The 12,611-nt window shown below is 49.0% G+C and overlaps 1 protein-coding gene across 2 annotated transcripts in view; it reads right to left on the reverse strand.

Moving 5' to 3' along the window:
- CYP26B1 (cytochrome P450 family 26 subfamily B member 1) overlaps positions 1–12,611 on the reverse strand; it is a 187,374-nt gene that overhangs the window by 50,006 nt on the left and 124,757 nt on the right. For both annotated transcript variants that reach the window (XM_089689983.1, XM_089689982.1), the window contains one exon: positions 5,233–5,457. In XM_089689983.1, the coding sequence (XP_089546109.1) occupies positions 5,233–5,457 (225 nt within the window). The remainder of the gene's footprint in view (positions 1–5,232; positions 5,458–12,611) is intronic.

Consider the following 12,611-nt stretch of genomic DNA (forward strand, 5'->3'; position numbering starts at 1 on the left):
CATGTATCCCATGTATTGAATGTATTTCATATCTCATGTATCCCATGTAGCTCATTTATCCCATGTATCTCATGTATCCCATGTAGCTCATGTATCCCATGTAGCTCATGTATCCCATGTAGCTGATGTATCCCATGTAGCTCATGTATCCCATGTATGCCATTTATCCCATGTATCTCATATATCCAATGTATCTCATGTATCTCATGTGTCCAATACAATGGATCCGATATATACAATGTATCCAGGGCAGAGTAGAAAAGCAGAAGCCGGGGAGAAAACAATACCACCTCCATCTCTCTATCCAGCAATGCTATCACAGCGGGAACACCGCTCCCCTACCTTGTAATCAGCACATTCCGGGACACCCAGCAATTCCTCATCTACTGGGGCAGCACAGTGGCTAAATGGTTAGCACTTTTGCCTGGCAGCACTAGCGTCATTGGTTCATATCCCAACCACGGCACCACCTGCCTGGAGTTTGCATGTTCTCCCTGTGCCTGCATGGGTTTCCTCCCACACTCCAAAGACATGCTGGTAGGTGAATTGTCTGCTGTCTAAATTGTCCCTAGTATGTGTATGTATGAATGTGAGTTAGGGACCTTAGATTGTACACCCCTTGAGGGTTAGGGACTGATGTGAATGTACAATATATATGTAAAGTGCTGCGTAAATTGATGGCAATTTATAAGTACCTGAAATATATACATTAACCGTTTCAATACCGGGCAATTTTCCCCCTTCCTGCCCAGGCCATTTTTCAGGTTTCAGCGCTCTCACACTTTGAATGACAATTGCGCGGTCATACAACATTGTACCCAAACTAAAATTTTATCATTTTCTTCACACAACTAGAGCTTTCTTTTGGTGGTATTTAATCACCGCTGGGGTTTTTATTTTTTGCTAAATTAACAAAAAAAGACCAAAAATGTTGAAAAAAAAAACACATTTTTCTTTGTTTCTGTTATAAAAGTTTACAAATAAATAATTGTTCTTCATAAATTTAGGCCGAGATGTATTCTGCTACATGTCTTTGGTGACAACCCAAATTAGGATGTATTATTTAGTCTGTAGGAAAGTTATAGAGTTCACAAACTATGGTATAGATCTGAATATTGATCAATCCTGAAGTACTGACGGCCAATCTAATTTCTTGAGGTCCAAGAATGTCAGAACAGTACAGATATCCCCAAATGACCCCTTTTTGCAGAGTAGACAGTCCGACGTACTTCATTAGAGGAATGGCGAGTTTTTTGAAGTTGTATTTTTTTGTCATAATTTTTCGGAAAATGAAAAAATTTAAAAAATTATTTTCACTATTTTTTTTTTTACATACTGTCACCAGTGCAGTACAGCGTCATCATATAACTGGCATGGCGGTGAACAGGGACACTGGTGACAGTATGAAAAAAAAAAATATATTTTTTTTTTTTTTTTTTTTTTATATTTAATTTTTTATTACATTTTTTTTTTTTTTTTTTAAGATTTTTTTTTCATATTTTACTATGACCAAAGTAGTACAATGTTACCATAGTAACATTGTACTACTTTGGGGAAGTGATCAGTATTTTATTTATTTTTTTTTTTTTACACAATTTGCTTATAGCAAGGAATTACTTTGCTATAAGCAAGCATTTACCTGAATGAAATCGATTCATTCAGCTTTTTTTTTTTTTTTTTTGTGCTTAGCTGTGATTTGGTCACAGCTAATCACATGACATGTGCATGTGATTAGCTGTGACCATTCACAGCTAGGCACTAGTATACAATGGATGTCATGAATGAAGCCATCCATTGTATACAACTGTCATGTGACCTGCTGTGATTGGTCACAGCAGGTCACATGGTACCGGCAACGGGAGACGGTACTCGGATCTGTCATCGGCCGTGTCCGAGGTACACGGCCGGTGGCAGATCGCACTGCTGCGCCGCTCTGCATTAGCACAAACGGCGCATGTGCGGGAGCACGCCAAATGGCGTGCACCCGAAGTGGAGAAGCACATCTGAAGCCGCCAAACGGCCATTGGCCGGGCGGCTAATGGTTAATCTACTGGATTGTCATGTAAAAACCTCAACCCAAAAGGAAAGCTCCGCTTGTAAGCCGTTTTGCCATAGTCTGTTATACTTTTCAAAAGCAGAGTATTTCAGGAGAGGAGAGGTATAGAGGAAGGAGCGGAGTCCTCCAGCAGTGCAGAGTATTTCAGGAGAGGAGAGGTATAGAGGAAGGAGCGGAGTCCTCCAGCAGTGCAGAGTATTTCAGGAGAGGAGAGTTATAGAGGAAGGAGCGGAGTCCTCCAGCAGTGCAGAGTATTTCAGGAGAGGAGAGGTATAGAGGAAGGAGTGGAGTCCTCCAGCAGTGCAGAGTATTTCAGGAGAGGAGAGTTATAGAGGAAGGAGCGGAGTCCTCCAGCAGTGCAGAGTATTTCAGGAGAGGAGAGTTATAGAGGAAGGAGCGGAGTCCTCCAGCAGCGCAGAGTATTTCAGGAGAGGAGAATTATAGAGGAAAGAGGGGAGTCCGCCAGCAGCGCAGAGTATTTCAGGAGAGGAGAGGTATAGAGGAAGGAGCAGAATCCACCAGCAGCGCAGAGTATTTCAGGAAAGGAGAGTTATAGAGGAAGGAGCGGAGTCCTCCAGCAGTGCAGAGTATTTCAGGAGAGGAGAGGTATAGAGGAAGGAGCGGAGTCCTCCAGCAGCGCAGAGTATTTCAGGAGAAGAGGTATAGAGGAAGGAGCGGAGTCCTCCAGCAGTGCAGAGTATTCAGGAGAGGAGAGGTATAGAGGAAGGAGCGGAGTCCTCCAGCAGTGCAGGGTATTCAGGAGAGGAGAGTTATAGAGGAAGGAGCGGAGTCCTCCAGCAGCGCAGAGTATTTCAGGAAAGGAGAGTTATAGAGGAAGGAGCGGAGTCCTCCAGCAGCGCAGAGTATTTCAGGAGAGGAGAATTATAGAGGAAAGAGGGGAGTCCGCCAGCAGCGCAGAGTATTTCAGGAGAGGAGAGGTATAGAGGAAGGAGCAGAGTCCTCCAGCAGCGCAGACTATTTCAGGAGAAGAGTTATAGAGGAAGGAGTGGAGTCCTCCAGCAGTGCAGAGTATTCAGGAGAGGAGAGGTATAGAGGAAGGAGCGGAGTCCTCCAGCAGTGCAGAGTATTTCAGGAGAGGAGAGGTATAGAGGAAGGAGCGGAGTCCTCCAGCAGTGCAGAGTATTTCAGGAGAGGAGAGGTATAGAGGAAGGAGCGGAGCCCTCCGGCAGCGCAGACTATTTCAGGAGAGGAGAGATATAGAGGAAGGAGCGGAGTCCTCCAGCAGTGCAGAGTATTTCAGGAGAGGAGAGGTATAGAGGAAGGAGCGGAGTCCTCCAGCAGTGCAGAGTATTTCAGGAGAGGAGAGGTATAGAGGAAGGAGCGGAGTCCTCCAGCAGCGCAGACTATTTCAGGAGAAGAGTTATAGAGGAAGGAGTGGAGTCCTCCAGCAGTGCAGGGTATTCAGGAGAGGAGAGGTATAGAGGAAGGAGCGGAGTCCTCCAGCAGTGCAGAGTATTTCAGGAAAGGAGAGTTATAGAGGAAGGAGCGGAGTCCTCCAGCAGTGCAGAGTATTTCAGGAGAGGAGAGGTATAGAGGAAGGAGCGGAGTCCTCCAGCAGTGCAGAGTATTTCAGGAGAGGAGAGGTATAGAGGAAGGAGCGGAGTCCTCCAGCAGTGCAGAGTATTTCAGGAGAGGAGAGGTATAGAGGAAGGAGCGGAGTCCTCCAGCAGCGCAGACTATTTCAGGAGAAGAGTTATAGAGGAAGGAGTGGAGTCCTCCAGCAGTGCAGGGTATTCAGGAGAGGAGAGGTATAGAGGAAGGAGCGGAGTCCTCCAGCAGTGCAGAGTATTTCAGGAAAGGAGAGTTATAGAGGAAGGAGCGGAGTCCTCCAGCAGTGCAGAGTATTTCAGGAGAGGAGAGGTATAGAGGAAGGAGCGGAGTCCTCCAGCAGTGCAGAGTATTTCAGGAGAGGAGAGGTATAGAGGAAGGAGCGGAGTCCTCCAGCAGTGCAGAGTATTTCAGGAGAGGAGAGGTATAGAGGAAGGAGCGGAGTCCTCCAGCAGTGCAGAGTATTTCAGGAGAGGAGAGGTATAGAGGAAGGAGCGGAGTCCTCCAGCAGCGCAGACTATTTCAGGAGAAGAGTTATAGAGGAAGGAGTGGAGTCCTCCAGCAGTGCAGGGTATTCAGGAGAGGAGAGGTATAGAGGAAGGAGCGGAGTCCTCCAGCAGTGCAGAGTATTTCAGGAGAGGAGAGGTATAGAGGAAGGAGCGGAGTCCTCCAGCAGTGCAGAGTATTTCAGGAGAGGAGAGGTATAGAGGAAGGAGCGGAGTCCTCCAGCAGTGCAGGGTATTCAGGAGAGGAGAGGTATAGAGGAAGGAGCGGAGCCCTCCGGCAGCGCAGACTATTTCAGGAGAGGAGAGATATAGAGGAAGGAGCGGAGTCCTCCAGCAGTGCAGAGTATTTCAGGAGAGGAGAGGTATAGAGGAAGGAGCGGAGTCCTCCAGCAGTGCAGAGTATTTCAGGAGAGGAGAGGTATAGAGGAAGGAGCGGAGTCCTCCAGCAGCGCAGACTATTTCAGGAGAAGAGTTATAGAGGAAGGAGTGGAGTCCTCCAGCAGTGCAGGGTATTCAGGAGAGGAGAGGTATAGAGGAAGGAGCGGAGTCCTCCAGCAGTGCAGAGTATTTCAGGAAAGGAGAGTTATAGAGGAAGGAGCGGAGTCCTCCAGCAGTGCAGAGTATTTCAGGAGAGGAGAGGTATAGAGGAAGGAGCGGAGTCCTCCAGCAGTGCAGAGTATTTCAGGAGAGGAGAGGTATAGAGGAAGGAGCGGAGTCCTCCAGCAGTGCAGAGTATTTCAGGAGAGGAGAGGTATAGAGGAAGGAGCGGAGTCCTCCAGCAGTGCAGAGTATTTCAGGAGAGGAGAGGTATAGAGGAAGGAGCGGAGTCCTCCAGCAGTGCAGGGTATTCAGGAGAGGAGAGGTATAGAGGAAGGAGCGGAGCCCTCCGGCAGCGCAGACTATTTCAGGAGAGGAGAGATATAGAGGAAGGAGCGGAGTCCTCCAGCAGTGCAGGGTATTCAGGAGAGGAGAGGTATAGAGGAAGGAGCGGAGCCCTCCAGCAGTGCAGAGTATTTCAGGAGAGGAGAGTCAGTATAAATTTGGTGTACTCCTTTCAACATTAACTTTCCCTGATAGCAGAAGAACATTTCGGCCTCTTACCTTCCTCTTGTGTCGGTGGATGTCTCCGATGGAGTTGGCGAGACTGTTGGGCCCCAATAACATCCGGGTGCTGCGGGGCCACTCGGCGCTGACCAGGTGGTGTTCCCCCATCAGGATCTTCCGGACGTTGTCAGCCCCCGTTACCCTAATCAGGGGGCGACCCAGCAAGTGTGTCTTGAAGACGTTTCCATATTTCTCTCTCCGAGAAGACTGGAAATTGGAGCCCTGCCAAAAAAGAAGAGGAATCACTCAGCGGAAAAGCGAGAGAAGGAAGACCAGGGAAAAACTGATTGGAGGAGAATCAGCACTGATCCCATTACCCAGCATGCACTTGGTCTGCACTCAGGTAGCCACTGAGCCCTGGGCTGCCAAAACAGTCAATTGTTCCTGAAAGCCACTAACTTCATTCTTTGCTGTATGTTGTGTATTAATCCTCTCTATCACCTATAATAGTCTTCGATTTTTAATGTTTTTATCCGAGAAATTCTTTAAAGCCGAATTCCGAGCCACCAGCCTAATACGACGTCTTACTTGTCAAAGCGGTTCAAATTCTGTTCAGCTGTTCTTATGATCCAGGCACCCCTGCCAGACAGTAAAGTGAGGTCATTGACTTTTAGTTGTACCCACTGGGGAAGTCTTCATTTGTATAGAGGTCCATACATCAGATAAAAAGAGGGGCTACTGGGGAGAAAAAGGGGGAAGGAAGGATTTGGTTCCAAATGAGGGACAGTTGAGAGATATGGGCAATGTGGTCTGTTTTGTATTGACCTGCATTGAGTTATCACCTTTTGTAGTATGCTGACATCTAGTGGCAGTGTTGGGACACTACGACTTGTTTACTATTATGATTTTGGTCTCTTCCACAGTCCTCCCTCCTGTTTAAAGTGTTACTAAACCCAGGACCCTGCATTCACTATATCCGGTCTCCCCGGACACTGCATTCACTATATCCGGTCTCCCCGGATCCTGAATTTACTATATCTGGTCTCCCCGTCCCCTGTATTCACTATATCTGGTCTCCTCGGACCCTACATTCCCTATATCTGGTCTCCCAGGACCCTGCATTCACTATATCTGCTCTCCCCGGACCCTGCATTCACTATATCCGGTCTCCCCAGACCCTGCATTCACTATATCTGGTCTCCCCGGACCCTGCATTCACTATATCTGCTCTCCCCGGACCCTGCATTCACTATATCTCGTCTCCCTGGACCCTGCATTCACTTTATCTGCTCTCCCCGGACCCTGCATTCACTATATCTGCTCTCCCCGGACCCTGCATTCACTATATCTGCTCTCCCCGGACCCTGCATTCACTATATCCGGTCTCCCCAGACCCTGCATTCACTATATCTGGTCTCCCGGACCCTGCATTCACTAAATCCGCTCTCCCCGAACCCTGCATTCACTATATCTGGTCTCCCAGGACCCTGCATTCACTAAATCCGCTCTCCCAGGACCCTGCATTCACTATATCCGCTCTCGCCGGTCCCTGCAATCACTATATCTGGTCTCCCCAGACCCTGCATTCACTATATCTGCTCTCCCAGGACCCTGCATTCACTATATCCGGTCTCCCCGGACCCTGCATTCACTATATCCGGTCTCCCCGGACCCTGCATTCACTATATCTGGTCTCCCCGGACCCTGCATTCACTATATCTGGTCTCCCTGGACCCTGCATTCACTATATCCGGTCTCCCCGGACCCTGCATTCACTATATCCGCTCTCCCCGGACCCTGCATTCACTATATCTGGTCTCCCAGGACCCCGCATTCACTATATCTGGTCTCCCCCCAAACCCTGCATTCACTATATCTGCTCTCCCTGGACCCTGCATTCACTATATCCCCTCTCTCAGGACCCTGCATTCACTATATCTGGTCTCCCCGGACCCTACATTCCCTATATCCGGTCTCCTCGGACCCTGCATTCATTATATCCGCTCTCCCCGGACCCTGCATTCACTATATCCGGTCTCCCCGGACCCTGCATTCACTATATCTGGTCTCCCCGGACCCTACATTCCCTATATCTGGTCTCCCTGGATCCTGCATTCACTATATCCGGTCTCCCCGGACCCTGCATTCACTATATCTGGTCTCCCCGGACCCTGCATTCACTATATCCGGTCTCCCCGGACCCTGCATTCACTATATCCGGTCTCCCCAGACCCTGCATTCACTATATCTGTGTTGGGCCACTACAACTTTTTTTAATATTATGATTTTGGTCTCTTCCTTTGTCCTCCCCTCCTGTTTAAGGTTAGTTAGCCATAGCTAGACTTTCCCCACTTCTTCTATGTCCATTCAGTGTTAGTATCTCACAGAGACAGGGCCCAGGTAATTCGTAGTCTTCATACATGGATTGAAATTTGTCTGGTTCAGCGGGGATTGGCTGAATTTGGATCCATGTATGTGCAGGCTGGTTGTACACATGTCTGTCTACCAATCAACATGTGTACAACGAGCCTGAATGATCAGTGTACAGTAGCACAATGGAAGGATTCCCCCATCCACATCGAATGTGGGGATGGGGGAATTGGCTCTTTTTTTTTTTTTTTTCGTTCAACCCGCTGGCAGTGGTTAAAGAAAAAAAAAAACATTGAATTGTGTATGGCTTGCCTTAGACTTCAGAAGACTGAAGAAACATCCTCTGTACTGCAACTTGAGAAGTAAAATCACGTTGGATTTAAATTCTGCATCCTATTGAAGGGTTAAGCTGCCTGTGGATGCCGCCAAGTCAGCAGGTGGCCATGTTGTCCAGACAGACTGGGTCAAAGGAGGCGTGTCAATGCATAAAGAGTCATTTGAAACAAGTCCTGAATTCCCCCTTGAAGAATGGGAACACCCACATTTTGCAACATGCCACGTAATCTTACTTGATGGAGAAACGGAAAAAAAAAGCTGATGACATCTAGCAACTGGGTCACTACAACTTGTTCATTAATATGATTTTGGTCTCTTCCTCTGTCCTCCCTCCTGTTTAAAGTGTTACTAAACCCAGGACCCTGCATTCACTACATATGCTCTCCCCGGACCCTGCATTCATTATATCTAGTCTCCCCGGGCCCTGCATTCATTATATCTGGTCTCCCCGGACCCTGCATTCAGTATATCTGGTCTCCCCGGACCCTGCATTCACTATATCCGCTCTTCCCGGACCCTGCATTCACTATATCTGGTCTCCCTGGACCCTGCATTCACTATATCCGCTCTCCCCGGACCCTGCATTCACTATATCCGGTCTCCCCGGACCCTGTATTCACTATATCCGCTCTCCCTGGACCCTGCATTCACTATATCTTGTCTCCCCAGACCCTGCATTCACTATATCTGGTCTCCCCAGACCCTGCATTCACTATATCCGGTCTCCCCGGACCCTGCATTCACTATATCCGGTCTTCCCAGACCCTGCATTCACTATATCCGCTCTCCCCGGACCCTGCATTCACTATATCTGGTCTCCCAGGACCCTGCATTCACTATATCTGGTCTCCCCCCGAACCCTGCATTCACTATATCCGCTCTCCCCGGACCCTGCATTCACTATATCTGGTCTCCCAGGACCCTGCATTCACTATATCTGGTCTCCCAGGACCCCGCATTCACTATATCCGGTCTCCCCGGACTCTGCATTCACTATATCTGGTCTCCCCGGACACTGCATTCACTATATCTGGTCTCCCAGGACCCTGCATTCACTATATCTGATCTCCTTGGACCCTGCATTCACTATATCTGGTCTCCCCGGACCCTGCATTCACTATATCTGGTCTCCCAGGACCCCGCATTCACTATATCCGGTCTCCCCGGACTCTGCATTCACTATATCTGGTCTCCCCGGACACTGCATTCACTATATCTGGTCTCCCAGGACCCTGCATTCACTATATCTGATCTCCTTGGACCCTGCATTCACTATATCCGCTCTCCCCGGACCCTGCATTCACTATATCTGGTCTCCCCGGACCCTGCATTCACTATATCTGGTCTCCCCGGACCCTGCATTCACTATATCTGGTCTCCCCGGACCCTGCATTCACTATATCTGGTCTCCCAGGTCCCTGCATTCACTATATCCGGTCTCCCCGGACCCCGCATTCACTATATCCGGTCTCCCCGGACCCTGCATTCACTATATCCACTCTCCCCAGACCCTGCATTCACTATATCTGGTCTCCCCGGACCCTGCATTCACTATATCACTTCCTCTGTTGTCCTCTCCTATTTAAAACTACCAGACAGTAAAGTTAGGTCAGTGAATGTTACTTTTATCCACTGGGGAAGTCTTCATTTATATACAAAAAGACAAAAAGAGGGGCTACTGAGGAGAAAAGGGGGAAGAAAGGATTTAGTTCCAATATGGGCAACATGTTCTGCCCCAGTTTCATGTGTTTATCTGTTTTCTATTGAACTGCATAAAGTTATCATTTTGTTGTAGTATGCTGACATCTAGCGTCAGTGTTTGGCCACTACAACTTGTTTACTGATATGATTTTGGTCTCTTCCTCTGTCGTCCCCTCCTATTTAAAACTAGCTGTGTAAAGTGGCATATGAAACCAAATGCAATATTTAAGTCCAGGATCCCCCCTTGGAAAAATGGGAACATGCAAAATGCCATGGAATCCTGATGGGGAAACCAAAAAAAAAAAAAAGTGATGTGACCACAAGAGTCCAGCTGAAAAGCAGCGAATGTTCATTTAGCAACATAAACCCATGAATGTGATAGTTACACAGTCTATTTACCGATGTGGATCTCTCCACCAGTGGGACAATTATGGAGGAGCGAGGGACGGGGGGGGATTTAGGGGCCAGAACGGGGACAAAGGTCCAGGGGAAGGACAGGGGGGAGCTGTGTTACCCTATACACAGTCCCCTCCACCCTCACCTCTCCTGCTCCGCAGAACACACAAGCCGCCACTTCTTGCTGGGAATCTGCATTAAACATCACGACAGCGAGGAGCGCAGCACAAGGACTTATTGTATGCCCGGCCGCTGCAGCGTGTATAATTTGTGAGGCCCCCCCGGCCCTGGACAAGCCAAAACTCTCAGATGTAAATAAGATTAACAAGCGCAAATATGATTTTATGCTGAACGTTCAATGATTTCCATACAGCTCCCCAACCCCCCCAGGGACCGCGGCCTTTTTAAAGGACAAAAAAACACTCTTAGGTGTCTCCAGTCCGTTCTGAAGGAGGGTTGGTGTCCACGCTGTAGAGTCCCTCGCTGCAGAGATCTATGAACAAGGGCGTGATAGTTCTGGGGTGGCCTTTGGGGGGAGCTGTAGAGCCGTCTGATGGCTCCGCAGACTCGCCCTGGGGTCACCAAGTCAGGGTTTTAGTAACACAGGAGACATGAGGATGATATCATGTTCAGGTTAATCACTAGCCTACCGGGCACTTCTACCCCCTTCCTGCCTACAGGGCACTTCTACCCCCTTCCTGCCTACAGGGCACTTCTACCCCCTTTCTGCCTACAGGGCACTTCTACCCCCTTCCTGCCTACAGGGCACTTCTACCCCCTTTCTGCCTACAGGGCACTTCTACCCCCTTCCTGCCTACAGGGCACTTCTACCCCCTTCCTGCCTACAGGGCACTTCTACCCCCTTCCTGCTCCCCGGGCACTTCTACCCCCTTCCTGCCTACAGGGCACTTCTACCCCCTTCCTGCCCACCGGGCACTTCTACCCCCTTCCTGCCTACAGGGCACTTCTACCCCCTTCCTGCCTACAGGGCACTTCTACCCCCTTCCTGCCCACCGGGCACTTCTACCCCCTTCCTGCCTACAGGGCACTTCTACCCCCTTCCTGCCCCCCGGGCACTTCTACCCCCTTCCTGCTCCCCAGGCACTTCTACCCCCTTCCTGCCTACAGGGCACTTCTACCCCCTTCCTGCTCCCCGGGCACTTCTACCCCCTTCCTGCCTACCGGGCACTTCTACCCCCTTCCTGCCTACCGGGCACTTCTACCCCCTTCCTGCCCAGGCATATTTTCAGCTTTCAGCGCTGTCTCACTTTGAATGACAATTGCGCGGTCATGCAACACAGTACCCAGATGACATTTTTTTTCTTTTTTTCACACAAATAGAGATTTCTTTCTGTGGTATTTACTCTCCGCGGGGGTTTTATTTGTTGCACTATAAACAAAAAAAAAAGAGCAAAAAATTTGAAAAATGTGAGCTCTATGTATATTCATTCACATGTAAGTGCATATTCTGCGATGTAATACATTGCTAAGGATTCATGACTATAGAGATCTTTTCCTTAATGTGCTGATGTGATTGCAGCCCAGGGGCGGACTGACAACTCATGGGGCCCCCGGGCAATAGGGGATCATGGGACCCCTGTGTCCTTGCCCAAACTCAAAAAAGCCTATGAAAAAGGTACCAGGGGCATCTCATGGGGCCCCCTACTGACCCCGGGCCCTCAGGCAGTGTCCGAGTTTCCAAATGGTCACTCCGCCCCTGATTGCAGCTTGCTGTGTGGACTCCTCGGCTGATACCGGACTGATCATTTCAGAGGTCCGATTTCCCATGGTCTAATTTATCAGGCAGCACAGTGACTAAATGGTCAGCACTTCTGCCTGGCAGCACTAAGGTCCTTGGTTCAAATCCCAACCACAGCAGCACCTGCCTGGAGTTTGAATGTTCTCCCTGTGCCTGCGTGGGTTTCCTTCTGGTACTTTGGTTTCCTCCCACACTCGAAAGACATGCTGGTAGGTGAATTGAGACTCTATTGTGTACCTGCATCCCCCTTCTACTCTACCATGCAGCCAAACAAGGATTTAGAGCAACCTTTTTTACCCTCGAGCAGGGGTGGGCAACTGCGGCCCTCCAGCTGTTGGTGAACTACAAGTCCCATCATGCCTCTGCTTTTGGGAGTCATGCTTGTAACTGTCAGTTTTGCAATGCCTCATGGGACTTGTAATCCTACAACAGCTGGAGGGCCACAGTTGCCCACCCCTGCCCTAGAGGAACCCTTAAAATAATTTTTTCAGGAAACCCCTGCTAAAGCACAGTGGCTAAAAGGTCAGCACTTCCGACTAGCAGCACTAGGGTCATTGGCTCAAATCCCAATCAAGACACCACCTGCATGGAGTTTGCATGTTCTCCCTGTGCCTGCGTGGGTTTCCTCTGGGTACTCCGGTTTCCTCCCACACTCCAAAGACATGCTGGTAGGGTAATTGGATCCTGTCTAAATTGTCCCTAGTATGTGTATGTATGAATGTGAGTTAGGGACCTTAGATTGTGCGCCCCTTGAGGGTTAGGGACTGATGTGAATGTACAATATATATGTAAAGTGCTGTGTAAATTGATGGCGCTATATAAGTACCTGAAATAAATAAATCTTCACCAGACGCCAGTATCAATGCATTGGGAT

This window comes from Staurois parvus, unplaced genomic scaffold (genome assembly GCF_062004578.1).
Source record: "Staurois parvus isolate SC_StPar_1 unplaced genomic scaffold, SC_StPar_1.0 ptg000507l, whole genome shotgun sequence".
In the NCBI taxonomy this organism is placed as follows: Eukaryota; Metazoa; Chordata; class Amphibia; order Anura; family Ranidae; genus Staurois; species Staurois parvus.